The sequence below is a fragment of the Cinclus cinclus genome, chromosome 6, assembly GCF_963662255.1.
Source record: "Cinclus cinclus chromosome 6, bCinCin1.1, whole genome shotgun sequence".
In the NCBI taxonomy this organism is placed as follows: Eukaryota; Metazoa; Chordata; class Aves; order Passeriformes; family Cinclidae; genus Cinclus; species Cinclus cinclus.
The window spans coordinates 5,197,592-5,212,537 of record NC_085051.1 but is presented as its reverse complement, the minus strand read 5'-3'; the positions used below and the strand labels follow the sequence as shown (position 1 = coordinate 5,212,537).

Here is a 14,946-nt window from a genome sequence, read left to right as displayed (position 1 = left end):
CACCTGCATTATCTATATGCATTGATGAGATCACCTTCCAGTCTTCCCTAGACTTAACAGGCCCAGCTCCCACAGTCTTTCCTCACAACAGCTGCTCCAGACCCCTACACTTGCTTCATTAGGCTTCTCTCTGCCCAACTCTCCAGCCCATCGAGGTCCCCCTGAATGGAGCACAGCCTTCAGGTGTATCAGCCACTCCCCCCCGTTCTGTATCATCAGCAAACTTGTTTAAGGTGATTCTATCCCTTCATCCAGGGATTGATAAACAATCCCTGGACTGTTTATCCATTGATAAACAATTATCAGGCCATTGATGAACAGGCTGGCTGGACCCAGAACTGATCCCTGGGGAACTCTGCTGAGTACAGGCTCCAACTGGATTCTGCTCCACCGATCACGACCCCCTGAGCTCTGCCCTTCAGCCAGGTCTTGATCTGCCTCACTGTGCATTCCTCTAACCCACGTTTCCTCAACTACGAGGATGGCATGGGGAGACAGTGTTGTGTGCAGAAAATCACGTTGTGAAAAGCCAGTGTCCACAGAAGAGTCCTGCGACTTCACTGGAATAAATAGAGAGACCTGGTGGACGTAGTTGCCTGTAGGGCTCTCTCTCCCTTTATTTGAATGAAGTTACAGGACTCTTCCGTCTCCTTTGTGGACACTGGCTTTTCACGGAGTGTGAAAATGTGAGTAAACGTCTTACGTTTTCTGACACGGCAAGTCAAAAATCTTGCTGATGTCAGGCAGACATTTCTATCTACGTGAGCACGCGTATGTACATATATTTAACATTATCTACACATTTAACATATGCATATATTCCATCTCCAGAGGCACTCCGGGTGCACAGAAAGACCTGCCCTCGCAATGTGGTGTTTTTAGCATGTAAATAGTCCTCAGTCACGGTAACGGATGGGGGGAAAAAAACGGAGAGGGTATTTTTTGCTGGAATTCCCATCACGATATGTGCATCGCAGAGTCCAGAGGAACGATGTTCCGGTACGCTGACCGGCAGTCAGGCAGCAGCTGGCTTCCACCGTCAGTGCTGCTGCGGACACGCAGGCTTAGAGCCGTGCCCTGCACGCCCCGGCCGAGGTGCAGGTACGGGTACGAGCCCCGGCCCCGTTCGTCACGGCCGGGCCACTGCACCGCCTCGCGCCGAGCACTTCCGGCGGCTCTGCGTCACTTCCGGCGGCGCTGCGTCACTTCCGCCGGGCCGGGCAGGACGAGATGGCGGCGCTGGGCGAGCCCGTGCGGCTGGAGCGAGGTGAGCGCGGCTGGGGCGGGCGCTCCTGCCCCTCTCTGCTGTGGGTGGGCAGGCAGCGGCGCTGGAGACCCTGGCCCGGCCCCCGTAGCGCAGCCGCAGCCTGTCCCGAGCCACCGGCCGGCCACCCCCGTTGCCCGGCCCGTCACGAGACCGCGGGGCGGCGGCAGCAGTAGCCGTGCCGTTCTTCCCTTGCCGTCCTCCTGGCCTGCCGCCGGAGCTGAGCCGCTCTCCGCCGGGCGCAGTCGCAGCTGATTTGAACTGCTGATTTGAATTGAAGAAGCTTCCGCCGCTTCTGGCTCTTTCCAGCGTATCGGTGGACCGACCTCTTTCGGCTTTGCTTTATGCAGCCCCCGGAGGTTTTTCTCGTGTTTCAATTTGGGGCTAAGTTTCCGTGGGTGCACTCGCCTGAGGCTTTCTGTAGCTGCGTGTGCTCTGCCTTCAGTGCTGTTAAACGCTTCAGACAGCTCTTATTCAGCCTGTAGGCTCTTGGTTTCTGTTTCTCTCATGGGAAAACTTCATCTTGAACAGGGCAGAATTCTGAAATCAGTTAGTCGTATGTTAAGAATAATAATTTACTTCTTTTATAGAAGGCAGCTGATGCAGGGGTCCCTCTACACCTGTTCGTGATTGTCCTCTATTACCCTCTCATGTTTATGTTTTCACCCCATTTTTCCAGTAGGTAGTCTTGATTTGTATTGTTAATACATGCAGTGTATAACTGAAATTAAGAGCAAAACAGATAAAATATAGAATCTAGTTGGGTATTTTTGTGTAGTATGTTTGTGACATTTATCCACAATTTTTAAGAAACAATTACAATTTTCCTTCAGTGTGAACATATAGTACTGTGTAAGGTCCACAGAAGCTTATGTAAGAATATAGATGATTGGTTTGTTGGTATGTGTTTAGGACAGTAGGGATTGGAAGATTAAATTTACATGGGAAATGATTATTCATAATTAGAAATCGTGTTTGAAAAGGAAAACAAGTAGGTGAAGTATAGGTGATTGAACAATCTGACTTTTCTCACTGCCATTCCTACTAGACCACCACTTTTGCTTGCGGTGCTAGATGTATTTTTGTAGGTGTATAACAAACTGTACCTACCCACTTTATTTTTCTGGTGCTATCACATTACCTACTGAAGAATTCAGTTTTTCTTTTTTTTTTTGCTAGTCCCGCTTCCCATTCCACAAGGGAACCACTTGTAATGTGTGAGTTGGCTTGTAAATAGTGAGTTATGTAAGGTCTTTGCTTCACACTGTGCAGCTCATCTACTCTCTACTCCAATTAGGGCAGCTGCTTCAGCAGTGGATTAGTGGCTTGGAAAGTCTGCAGACTTAAGACTCAGGTCCTATCCTTCACCTCTTTACCCTGCCACTGTGCTCTGTCTGTGAAAACAAACAAATCTGCAGTTATTTAGGGATCAACTGAACAAAAGAGCTATTTGGTCTTCAGGCATATTGGTCTTTTTAAAGAAAGTAGAAAAAGAGAGCATCTTATAATGGACCTACAAAAGCAAGAGCCTTATTTACAGGAATAAGTAACTTAATGGTGTGGGGTTGACTACACATAACCTGATGATGATTAGCTTGAAGTGGACGCCACTAAAGTTGGCATATAGCATAAAAAAAGAGAAAAAACTGTAGAAAATTAACTGATTAAAAATCATTACCTTATGCCTACCACCAGGGCAACTGGAAATTCTTGTCTTTTTTTCTCCAAGCTGAGTTGCAAACACCACCAACCAAATTCTCTAGAGGGCAGGAATGAAACAGCAGCTAACATTTCAGTTATTCTTGCAGTTTAGTGGTGACATGTGCTAACATACATCTCTACATACATCTTAGGAATCTGGAATACTTGAGCATAAGCAGTGGAGGTGGTTAATCAGGAGTATCTATGAGGAAGCTGTGGGTTTTTCTCTTTCTGTGTTTTGGTTACGCATGCTTGGAGTGGTAGCATCTTGCTGGCTTTTTCCCCCCACATTATTTTAGATTAAATGTTTATTTTTTTTTCAGGATTTCTTATCTAGTATCCATGATCACAAAAAATTATTTGTGAAGAACGGACAGTTTGGTATAAAAAGGAAGAAAAAGTGGAAAGAAAAGCAGTTTTTCCATTATGCATGGATTCGTTTTTACAGTTAGTTTTATGGGTTGGGTTTCTTTAATTGTGCACCTCTGGAGTTATATCTACATCAATCCTTATTGAAATCCCTCCTTGGAGCACTTCTGTACTATTCATTTTGGTCTCTGGTGCTGAACAGTTGGCTAAGCTAGAATGTTTACGTTGTGAGGAAGACAGCTTTCAGCTGATCATATTCCAGCTAGTAATTCAGGAGGAAGCAAATTATATCAACACAGTAGTCAACAAGCTGTTCTTGAAAAATGGAAGGTGTATTTTGCCTCTTATTCCCTAAAGCAATATTGCTGGGATAAGATTGAATATTCAGCTTTTGACTTAGAGTGTGCAATGCAGTTCAGTAGAAGAAAGTTGTGTTCAGTTGCATTTCCACACTGGCATAATGGGATCCTCTCAATAACATACAACAAAACAACTGCTGGGAACAAAGTGTCCTGCTGACCAGATCTATTGTCTCTATCTACCTGAGTAAGAAGTGTGGTGTGATAAAATATCTACTGAGTACTGAGGATATAACTTTCATGCTGTGTCTGACTGCTCTGGGTTTTTACTTTATAGAAATAGTTTGGTCCTTTGATCTGAAAACATTTTTTTATTAAAGTGCTTTAGCTTCATCTAAAATGAATCCAGTTCAGTGTATCCCACTTTTTGACAAGCTGATTCTGTGTTTTTAGTCTGTAGTTAATGAACGACACAGCTGGTTCCCAAACAAACCAGTTTTACCTTAGTGTAAAAAGTACTATGTCATTAAATTTTGTCTGTTAAGAGAGACAGGTAGGAAGCGTATCTAATTTAATGACAAAACATGAAGGTGAACAAAGAGAAATGATCACATGCAATTCTGGTGTGTTAATTTCTACAATTCCATTATTGTACCTGTACATTGCTGTTAGCATTTAAGATGTCTTGCAGTATCCTAATCAAACTGGTAACAAGTTTGTACACCTTACATCTTAACATGGTTCATAGACCATGGGCTCAGGAATGGCTATGTGGAACTGTAGTCTTTATGTGCATGCAATAATCATTTGTCTGAAAACATCTGCAAGTATTTAAATGATAACAGTGTATTTATAGATTTGCTGGATGTTTCTCATTAATACACGATGTGTTGTTGGATTGGAAGTGCTACATTTGCCTTTTGATCATACTACTTCAAGTTGGTCAGTGGGCTACTTCATTAATTTAGTACTACATGAATCAGTACTGCTGTTGCTGAACACAAGGGTTACTTAGAATGTTGGTGATTTGGCATCATCTAGAATGTCTACTTTCCTCAACTATTTTGAATTTTAAATAAAATACGAAATATGTGTTAGGAAATAAATGTATTTTTTTTAATTTTGCAGTTATACTAATAGCAAATATACATGCCTGTGTAAAATGTGTTCTCTCTACAGCATGGGATTATTTGTAGGTAATTTAGGATTTGATATTGCTTTGCTTTAGATAACTGATGCTGGTAAAGCTTGGAAATATTTGCCAGAAAACACCAAGTTCTAATGGCACGTGGAAATGTTAGCTATCATCAGAAGTAACTTGAGTCTCATGGCTGTAGTACTTGACTGTTTTTCCATGAAGGATTTGTTTCCAGTCCATGGATGACCAGTCTGTGTGATTAAGGTATACCTTGTTTAATCAACTGCATGACCTGGTCTCAATCTAGTAGTTTGTAAGATGTGTCTTATAATTCATGTGAGTGGACAGTACATTGCCATGGGCTGTGTCTTGCCAGTGCACTTCACCCTAATTTCAGAACGTGCACCCCACTACCTTTTCATCCTGTTACATAAGTACTCTCTTTTTACAGTTACATTTTACAAGTTCATGGCTATTGCATGTCCTCTGTGCTGATGTGGTACCGTTGAGTAGATGTGCATTCACATGAAAAATGAGTACCTAGAGGTTAATTACAGAAAAAAGGAAGTAATGCATTTGGGACATAGCAGTAACCCAGCCTTCATCCTGTTCTAAAATGATCTGTGCATTATTATTATATAGTAGATTAATCACTGCTTTTTTGTCTTTGTGATAATGAAAGTAATCCTTTCTATCTGCTTTTCTAAGAGACTGTTCTAGTTCTGTTCAGGAACTTCTGTGTTTCACTTATGTAACAGTTTGGAAATACAAGCGAGGGATGTGAATGTGTTCTGCTCTTCTGGGACTGGCCAGAGAATGTCACATTGCGTTTGATGGCAACCTCGAGTCATACTGGTCTGGACTCAAATCCTTCATGGAGTTCAGTCTCACAAAACAGCAATTATGATAAAACAGGCAATGTGAACTCTTAGGAACAAATTTCAAGGAATTGAAAGAGGTTTGTTGTTCAGGATTCTAGACTGTGGTGATACTGTCTCTCAGCTGAGACTATCAAAATGAGTTCTGTTGCTTTTATAAGCACTTGAGGAGGGAAAAGAAACAGGCCAGATAGTTCTCAGCCCTCTTCTTTGGGAAGTATTGAGTTTACCTTATTGAACTAATTTTTGACTATAAAAGGAATGTTAGCGTATTTGATAGTATTATAGCTGGTGTTAACAAAATGCTACCTGTAGAGTATTATGAAGTATACACTACCAATATTTCAGTCCTTTGAGGAAAAATTGGATTGTCTGTGCAACATGCATATCTCAGTGATAGCTCCAGATATGTTACAGGGTTGCTGCCATGGTTGATTTGCAACAGGCTGAAAGTACAGTGTTTTATTGTAGCAGTTTGTAAATACATCATTTTATGGGTAATGAAACTTAAAGCATAGTTTTAAAGTGTATGCAAGTACACACATACAGACTGCTCCATTAACTTAATTTTAAAAAAAGCACCCCCCAAAGACACCTTGAGATTTCTCAGGCATTCCTCATTACGAGTGCTTTATTTTTTTTTTTGTAGACATCTGCAGAGCAATTGAATTGCTGGAGAAATTACAGAGAAGTGGAGAAGTGCCACCACAAAAGCTTCAAGCATTGCAAAGGGTCCTTCAAAGTGAATTCTGTAATGCTGTAAGAGAGGTAAGTTAACTTGCTGTAAGCAGTTACCTTCAATTAAAGACCAGCATGATTTACTTTTTCCTTTTTGTGCTCGGTGCAGTAAGCTGATTTTGAACTTCACAGAGCTGTATTTAATTTACAGAGCTTAATAGAACAAGCCTTATTTTTAAGTGATTTCAAAATAAAATCATTTGGGATACCATAGGTGTATAAAATAATGGCTTAGTAGCAAATCACTGCTTAAAGGTTATTTTGAGAGTCTGTCCTTACTGGGAGCTAACAGGATGATATCCACTTGGTATGTAAGAATAAACAAAGTACCAGTTGCCTATGTTATTTTTAAGTCAAATCCATGCCATCTTTAGGTGAAGTCTTGTGCCACCTCATCTTCATTCCAGGTATTCTTTTGGAGACTTTAAGGTGATTGGATGTGCCTTGCTATTGCTGTTGCTTATGCTAATACTGATGATAACAGCTGGAATGATTTTTAAAAAAAATCTGTTTGTAGACACAGGTGTCATCTTGATGTTTTCATTGTTTTGAGGACTCTGTACTTACTGCTTAGCAAGCACAAATAGTTGGCAGGGAGATGAGAAGATGTGGGTTAGCCTTCAGTGCAATCACCTCCTTAGCATTACTATTCTTATTGTCTCTGTGTCCTCGATCCTATTTTTTCTTAAGATATGCAATTAATTGCTGAAGTTGAAGAAAAATTTGGGAGTTTGCAGGGAGGGATGGGTTGTCAGCAAAGCCTTGAAGAGCTGCCCTGAAGTGTTTCTGCATGAATCCATATTGAAGAGTTCCAGCTTGAATCAAGCAAGAGGAAATAGTCATCATGCCTTGAGTCAGGTGTGCATACCTAGCCATAAGCATTTCCAAAGTCCTGGTGAAGTCTAAATACTATGGAAGGAGGGAAGACTTAGGCTGAGACTGAGCAATAAAGATGCAGACAGTTTTGGTTCTTCATAGAATGTTAGATTGCCTGTTCCCCTTGTGAATCAGGAAGTAACATTAGAGGTGTGTACTTCTAATTCACACAGTTTTGAGTTGCACATGATATTTTGTAACATTACCTAAGCAGAAAAATATCTATTTTTCTCATACTGAAACTGTTTTGTCTCTAAAGGTGTATGAACACGTGTATGAAACTGTGGATATCAGCAGTAGCCCAGAGGTTAGAGCTAATGCAACAGCAAAGGTAAAAGACAAATTACAATTTGCAAAAAAATACAGTAGTTCATTACTTCAGAAGCAGAAAATTATATAAAATTCAGAAGGATATTGTCTAGATGTCTGATAAAATGGATAAGCTTGACAGTTTATTAAAAGGTATAACAAGAGGCTTTTTTAAATTTCTTTCATTTCAGTTTTATTCTCGGAGTTCTGAATTTTTCATAATAGTGTTGGTATGTAGGGAATTAATTGTCTCATTTGTCTTTGGAATTAAGTAACTTAGAGATAAAATACATTTTCAGTCTGCTCACCGTGTCTAGCTGAAGGGACTGTATTTAATTTCTTATAAATGAGAAAGTCCTGCTTTTCACAGGCCACAGTAGCTGCATTTGCTGCTAGTGAAGGTCATTCTCATCCCAGAGTGGTTGAACTACCCAAAACTGAAGAAGGTCTTGGCTTCAACATTATGGGAGGCAAAGAGCAAAATTCTCCAATTTATATCTCTCGAATTATCCCTGGAGGTATAGCTGACAGACATGGAGGCCTGAAACGTGGAGACCAGCTGCTATCTGTAAATGGAGTGGTAGGAACTGGTTTTCTCTTTTCTTTATGTAGCAGTAACTGCTTGTTTACACTTGAGGGAGCACAGAGAACACACATGGTACAAGCTCGTTTTGTCTTCTAATCTTGGCAAAATATTTCTTTTTGTCCTCACAAAACAAATTTGCTTAGGTTTCTGTAGTGTTTTGTGCATTGAGAGTTTTAGGATTATGCTTTGGTTGTCTGTTTCAAAAAGGAACTGTACTATCTATACCAGTATTTCGGATTCTGAGGGGTTATATAAATGTAATCAAAGAATTTTGTAGAATACAAACTGCCTTCCTTTTTCATCCAAGTTTCATGATGCAGATTTTTTCTAATAGTTTTCTGCACCTTCTAAAGTAGATAGTAAATTATGCCATGTTGCTTTTGGCTGACCAGATTCTCATTTTTTCCAGTAAAAATGCTACTGCATTTTGAAGGCTGTAATGAAATGGAACTACAAGGTGATCTTACCTTGTGTGGTACTTTTTCCTTCCACTTAACTATACTGAGCTTCAGAAGCAGACTTTTTACTGTATTTTAAGAAATATATGTCTAAAGTGTTGTTTTGGAATTTTTTTAAGTAAGTATCCTCTTCTGAAGAACTAAAAATACAGAAAGTAAAACAAAGGGAGGCTGGAAAGAAAAAGCTACGGGCAGGGTTTGACTTGAGATAGATTTCAGTCAAATGCATGTAAATATCTCCCAACTACTTGCTTTTATTTACAGAGAGAGGATCTATGCAAGCTTAAAATTAATATTTTTATGCTTACATCTGTAAGACTTAGGGTCAAACTAGATTCTGGGGGTTTTTGACTCATGAAAGAAATAGTGACTGGGTACAGATACTGGGTATCTGTATCTGGGTATCTGGCTGGCACAAATCTCTGACATACTTGGCTCCTGACTATTACCTGGGAGTCCAGCTGTCCTTTCCCAGAGACACAAGAGAAATCATAGCTGTAGTGATGCAACTGTCCTTGCCTTAGCCTTTTGTTATTAGGAAACATTGAGAGACTGGTGCAGAACTGTCTTCAGATGAGTCCTTACTCACCCACAGACTCTTAAGACAGCAGAGCCACCACTCCACCCAGAGCTGAACCTGATCATCAGGCAGTTGGTACAGCTAACAATGACTCTTACATGTGCATGCACATATGTAAATATATACATATACATTGTAAGAATATAGCAGTGCATAAATTGCTGTTAAGAATGCTAATGTAGTCTCAGAGAAATCATTCTTGTCTGGTATTTACAGATGGAATCCTGTCATCATAATACATGACAGGCATTTTCTTGTCATTGTAATTTGTGCTTCAGTACTAATAATAAAGAATGCCACTGCCGAGACTGCAGTGAATATGACTGAAAAACAAGTTTATTTTTTTTCAGGTTGGAGATCTTGAGTGTACTCCAGAATTTTAGGCATTTTGGTATAATTAATCAGAACTCTACAAACCTTTTATTACTAGTTTTGAACTGAACAGCCTACACATCCACTTGAATAACAAAAATTAAAACATTCAAATGTATGTGTTGTCTACGTCTAATAGAAAAGAAATAACTTGGGGTTTTTTTAACTGTTGTTTTTCTTTCTGTAAGTAACTTTATAGTTACGGGGAAATCCCTCCAATCAACAGGTACATCACCTGCCTTCTAGCTTCTAATAGCACCAGTAGGAGGTAGGCTTGGAGTAGTCCCATCCTTGTGTTTAACTGGGAGAAATAAGTTTTGCTGATAAAATATATGCTGTCCAGGAATGTATAATTGGATGCAGTTTTTGAGAACTGTTGCTTAAAAATTGTAATTAGATGAATCTAATATCATTCTAAGAAATTCTGAGAGTTTTTTCAGTAAAGCATTTTTATTCTGGTCTTCCTGAGCTGGGTTAGGCTATTGATAATCAGTTTAGAGGAAATGAACTTGAATGTCTTGGGTTTACTGGGAGACATGTGTAGCACTAAGATAAACAGCACATTTCATGTTAGTTGCTCCATTGCAAGCATCCAGTATTCCCTGTTTTGCCTTGTTGTGATGCAAGGTAACATCAAGCAGGCAGCTATCTTGCAGTTGTCTCTGGCAATTTATTAAGCAAATTGAGGGCGACTACTAAATTTAAAATGGATGCAAAAGGAGAAAAATAATGTTAAATTTGAAGTACATATTCTCCTGAAGCTTTTGATTTTTTAAGTGTAATTTCATAATTGACTAAAGTTGTCATTGCAGAATTTAATTGTTCAGCATAAATCTAAACAAGATTTTTGCACTATTCTTTTACTAATACTAATTAGCATTTTTTATCATCACTTCTCTTGGTTTGTTGAAACACAAGTCCTGAAACTGCGTCTTGACTAGAGTACATATAAATAAATACATAAACATACTTGTTTATATAGAATTGTACAAAAAAATGAAAAAAACTGCTTTCAGTTTATGTCTTTACTAATACAAAATGGTCTCTACTTCACAGAGTGTTGAAGGTGAACACCACGAAAAGGCAGTGGAACTGCTGAAGGCAGCTCAAGGAAAGGTTAAATTAGTTGTGCGATACACACCAAAAGTCCTTGAAGAAATGGAGTCAAGATTTGAAAAAATGAGATCAGCAAAACGAAGGCAGCAAAATTAACACTGTGTGCAATAACTTAAAGTGAATTCCTTTTGCATTTTATAGTTTCTTTGTGACTCAGTTGATCCAATGCCTGTCGTAAGACCCTGTCCTTTTCATAGAATCCTGGAACAATTGAGGTTGGAGGGACTAGATGTAGTCCATTCCCCATTACCCAGCTCAGATGAGGACCAGCTAGAGCAGGTTTCTCAGGAGTGTGACAAGATGGCTTATTAGACATCTCTAAGGATGGACACTCCAGAAGATCTCTGGACAGTCTGTTCTAGTGTTTTGCTCTCCCTTACACTATGAAGATCCATTTCTATGTTTAAGTAGAGCTTCTGGTATTTCTATTTGCACCCACTTCCTCTTGTCCAGTCACCAGATTTACTGGGAAGAGTTAGGCTCTTCCTTTATTCCTCCCTTTCAGGCATTTACACAGGTTGGTAAGATCACCTGAGCCTTCTCCAGGTAAGAGAGACAATCCCAGTTCTTCCAACTTCTTGTCTGTAAGATACTCCAATCACTTAATCACCGTCGTGGCCCTTAATTGGATTCACTCTTGTATGCCCATTTCTGTATTGGTCTGGGGCCAGAACTAGACCCAGCATTTGAGTTGTGTCTCACGAGGACTGAGCAGAGGGGAAGAATCCCCTCCCTCAGCTTGCTGGCAGTGCTCTTTTCAGTGTAGACCAGGAGACTGTTGAGCTTCTTTGCTGCAAGGGCACGTGGTGGCTCATGGCTTGCTACTGTTCTCTGCAAGGCTGCTTTGCAGCTGGTCAGTCCCCCAGTCTGTACTGGAGGATGAGGTTATTCGCCCCAGGGTAGACTTTGCACTTTTCTTTGTTGAAATTTGAGACTTGTTTGCCCATTTCATCAGCCTGCTGAGGTCCCTTTGAATGGTTTGCTGAGAGTGTGATCTGTCCCATCCCTGGGTTGTTAGTAAATACATGCAAGATTGTGGACCCCAGTGTGGGCCCTGGGGTGAATTGATAGTGACTGGCATCTGGACATTTTGCCACTGATCACAACAATCCTCAGCAGTTCAGCCAGTTTCAAAATGTGTTCAGTCTTCTTGTGCTTCACAGTTTAGGAGGAATGTGTAGGTTTAGAATGGCCTAAAATGTCCTGGGAAAGCATATATGGTGAATTCTATTGATTTTTTTAATAAGTCTTGTGTCAGTCTTTCAAGCAAGAAAGTGAATTTACAGATTTTTCAAAGGCATTTAATAACATATAGTTGTACACTCAGCATCTTTTTTTTTCCTGCTTTCTTTTGACATTAGTTAGCATAGAGTCTGCCAGGAGTTTTGCTAACTGACTTTTGGAAAACAAAACAAAACAAAACAAAAAAAAAAAAAAAAAAAAAAAAAAAAAAAAAAAAAATTTCTTATATAACAGTATTTTGGCACTTTTCTTAAGAATATGTTGTATGTCAACTACAAAATGTAATCACAATCTACCGCGTACCTGATAACAATACCAGATTTTGTAATGTTTTTGGTAAGTACATTTTTTTTTACATTTCTGCTAAATTATAATTCACTACTCTGGAAATTTTATTACCTCTCCTGTAAATAATTTACAGTTGGTGTTCTTATGTAATGATGTTGTAATAGCCAACATTTACAAATTTGCAACAATCATTCCTGTAATTTACATTATTTTGTACTAATTTTTAAGCAGTTACAGGGAAAAACATGATTGCTGTTCTGGATTGACTCTAGATATATTTTTGTATTGAGAAACAGAAGATATATAAATGCAGTGCAAAAGAATCCCAGATGTTTCCCTGACTTTCTGCTGTGTAAAAGAAATATTCACCTTAATTGTCATATCATTCTTGTCTTTCCGGTATCTTGTATTTTAGTCTTGTTTGCATATTGAATGTATTGGTTCTGGAATTTTAAGTACCTAAATTACTGATTGTTATTGTTCTAAGACTAAAATGTTCTGAGTCTTATGTGCCAGGTTACTGTGACGTTGAACTTGTTTGGGGCTTTATTACTGACTGCTTTTGACTTGGGGGATTCTTGTTTGTACTACAGAAGTACTACATCATGATAGCCAAGTAAGGACATCTCCATCTGTAAACAATTACTGTTTTATCTCTTGTATTCTTGATGGTGGCATGGATTCTGTGTGTACCAGTTAGAAGATTTCTGGACAGCGATCCACTTTTTGGAATCTACCAGGTTTGATGCTGTACTTACGTAGTTTAGGGTTTGGGCTTGGTTTGGGTTTTTTTTAAGTTTCACCTTTTGAAGAATTAACTTCATTGTCTACTGGGTATCAGTTCACTTGTATGGCAGCTATGAGTACATCCTAACTGACTATTAGTAATTTGATTTTTAGAGGCTTAAAACTGAAAAGTACAGTTTTTGCAACGTGGCTAATCCCTAGTCTTATTTCACATGAACCAATATGTGAAAGAAAGGAAAAGGTTAGTAATCTAAATATGACATCTTGAAGCTTGTGCTTTGTCAGTTGATCTGTTTGGGAAAAGAAAGTGGTTCCTATGGGCAAGTGAGAAATGTGATTGCTTTCTGCATGTTTGTAAGCATGATAAGCCTGCAAAGAGAAGTTTGGGAGATACTGGTAATTTGAAAATGCAGTATAAATATTTATCAGTTAGATGACATTGAGCACTGAATTGCATGGTTGGTTTTATGTCATAGGCCTCTTTTAGAAGGCCTCATGTTACTGATACAACCGTGTTGTTGAATTGTATATTTTTATGAAACACCTAATGTTTAAAGTATTGAGACCAAAATCACTAGTTAGACCAATTGTGGATGTATTTTAATTTAATTGTTAATTAGTAGAGATATGTTATAGAGCCATATATAAATATATATATTACAGAAAGGTATGGATACAAGATAGGAATGTTCATTTTACAAACTGTATCCTTTGTATTACTGAGCAAGAAGTGTGTTTTGTTACTCTAATGAAATATTTACTGCAGCTAGAGCTGCTAAATGCAGTAGCATTTTCATTCTGAATTGTAGCATTTGGTTATGGTTTGTCAACTACTATAAAATGTGGTGAAGTATATCTAGGTATATAAATAGTACGTGTAGAATTTGATGATTTTTTTTTAAATTGCAGTAACAAAAAATCAATAACTATCAACTAATTAATAATAGTCTTTGATACTATGAGAACCCTTTAATAATAAGGAAAGGGTCAATTAAAAATACTCCAAGAAACTTGATCTCTGTTACTACTGAGCAGTGCCTGTACTGTGTTAATATGCAGTCCCTACACACTACTCATACTTGGGTATAGAAACAAATTAAGAAGAGGTATAATTTCTGCAAGTAACTTCTGCATCTGATGCTGCTGTGAAGAATCTTTGAGTTTTATCAACAGAAAAATAAAAATTCAGTTTCACACATGTGTTTGTGAGTTTTTCTTCCGACTTTCCATTTTGAGTACAGCTTACAGACTGCTTTAACTGGCTGTTTATCGTCTCTAGGGCATAATGTAAACACCTGCATGTGTGTGGGCATCCAAAGAGAGAAAATTCAAATCTGTGATTAGTTCATCTCCTGGTTGCTTTTGAATCTCCCCTTTTCTACTCAGTGTTTTGTGATTTGCTGGGGAAAAAGAGTGCTATGAAGTTCAACCTATAATAGCTTTAACTTTTTGCGTTTTTGAGAAGTCTGCTGCATGAACTCAAAGATGCATATTATTCTGAGTCAGATATTGTCTTTTAGTTATTTAAATCAAGTATCTCATGCTGAGTCAGATATTTAATTGTTTGAATCGAGCATCTCATGTAAGGTGATGCTGAATTTCTGTAAGTCCTTCAAAGGACAACTTGTAAGGTTGTTAGCAAAATGTTTCTGGAGTTACAAACTGAGAGTAACATAGGAGAAAATGCTTCTGTTTTGAATGTAAAATAAGTTGAGGCTCTGTTGATTTTTTTTTTTTTAATTTAAGTAGGATGGACTGTGAATTGAAAACACATGGAGAAATATGTGAAAGTTTGATGTAGATGATGGTCTTGGTTTGAAAGACAGGTGCCTGCTAAGAAAGGCAGAAGCCTCTCTTGAAATGGACAGTGTAAACCCCCTCCCTCCAAATTATTATAATTTTGAAGTTAAGGAGCTCTCAGGCAAAAATATGGGAATAGAAATAACAGTTCTTTACTAGGAAAAATTAAAAGTACAGTAATACAA

At 38.7% G+C, this 14,946-nt stretch overlaps 1 protein-coding gene across 1 annotated transcript; it reads left to right on the top strand.

The window, feature by feature from the left end:
• The first annotated feature begins 1,225 nt into the window (after positions 1 to 1,225).
• Positions 1,226 to 14,159, top strand: LIN7C (lin-7 homolog C, crumbs cell polarity complex component). Its single transcript, XM_062494375.1, has 5 exons — positions 1,226 to 1,267; positions 6,299 to 6,417; positions 7,523 to 7,594; positions 7,943 to 8,152; positions 10,625 to 14,159. The coding sequence occupies exons 1-5, from the start codon at positions 1,231 to 1,233 to the stop codon at positions 10,778 to 10,780; spliced, it is 594 nt and encodes a 197-aa protein (XP_062350359.1). The 5' UTR covers positions 1,226 to 1,230; the 3' UTR covers positions 10,781 to 14,159.
• Positions 14,160 to 14,946: the final 787 nt, after the last annotated feature.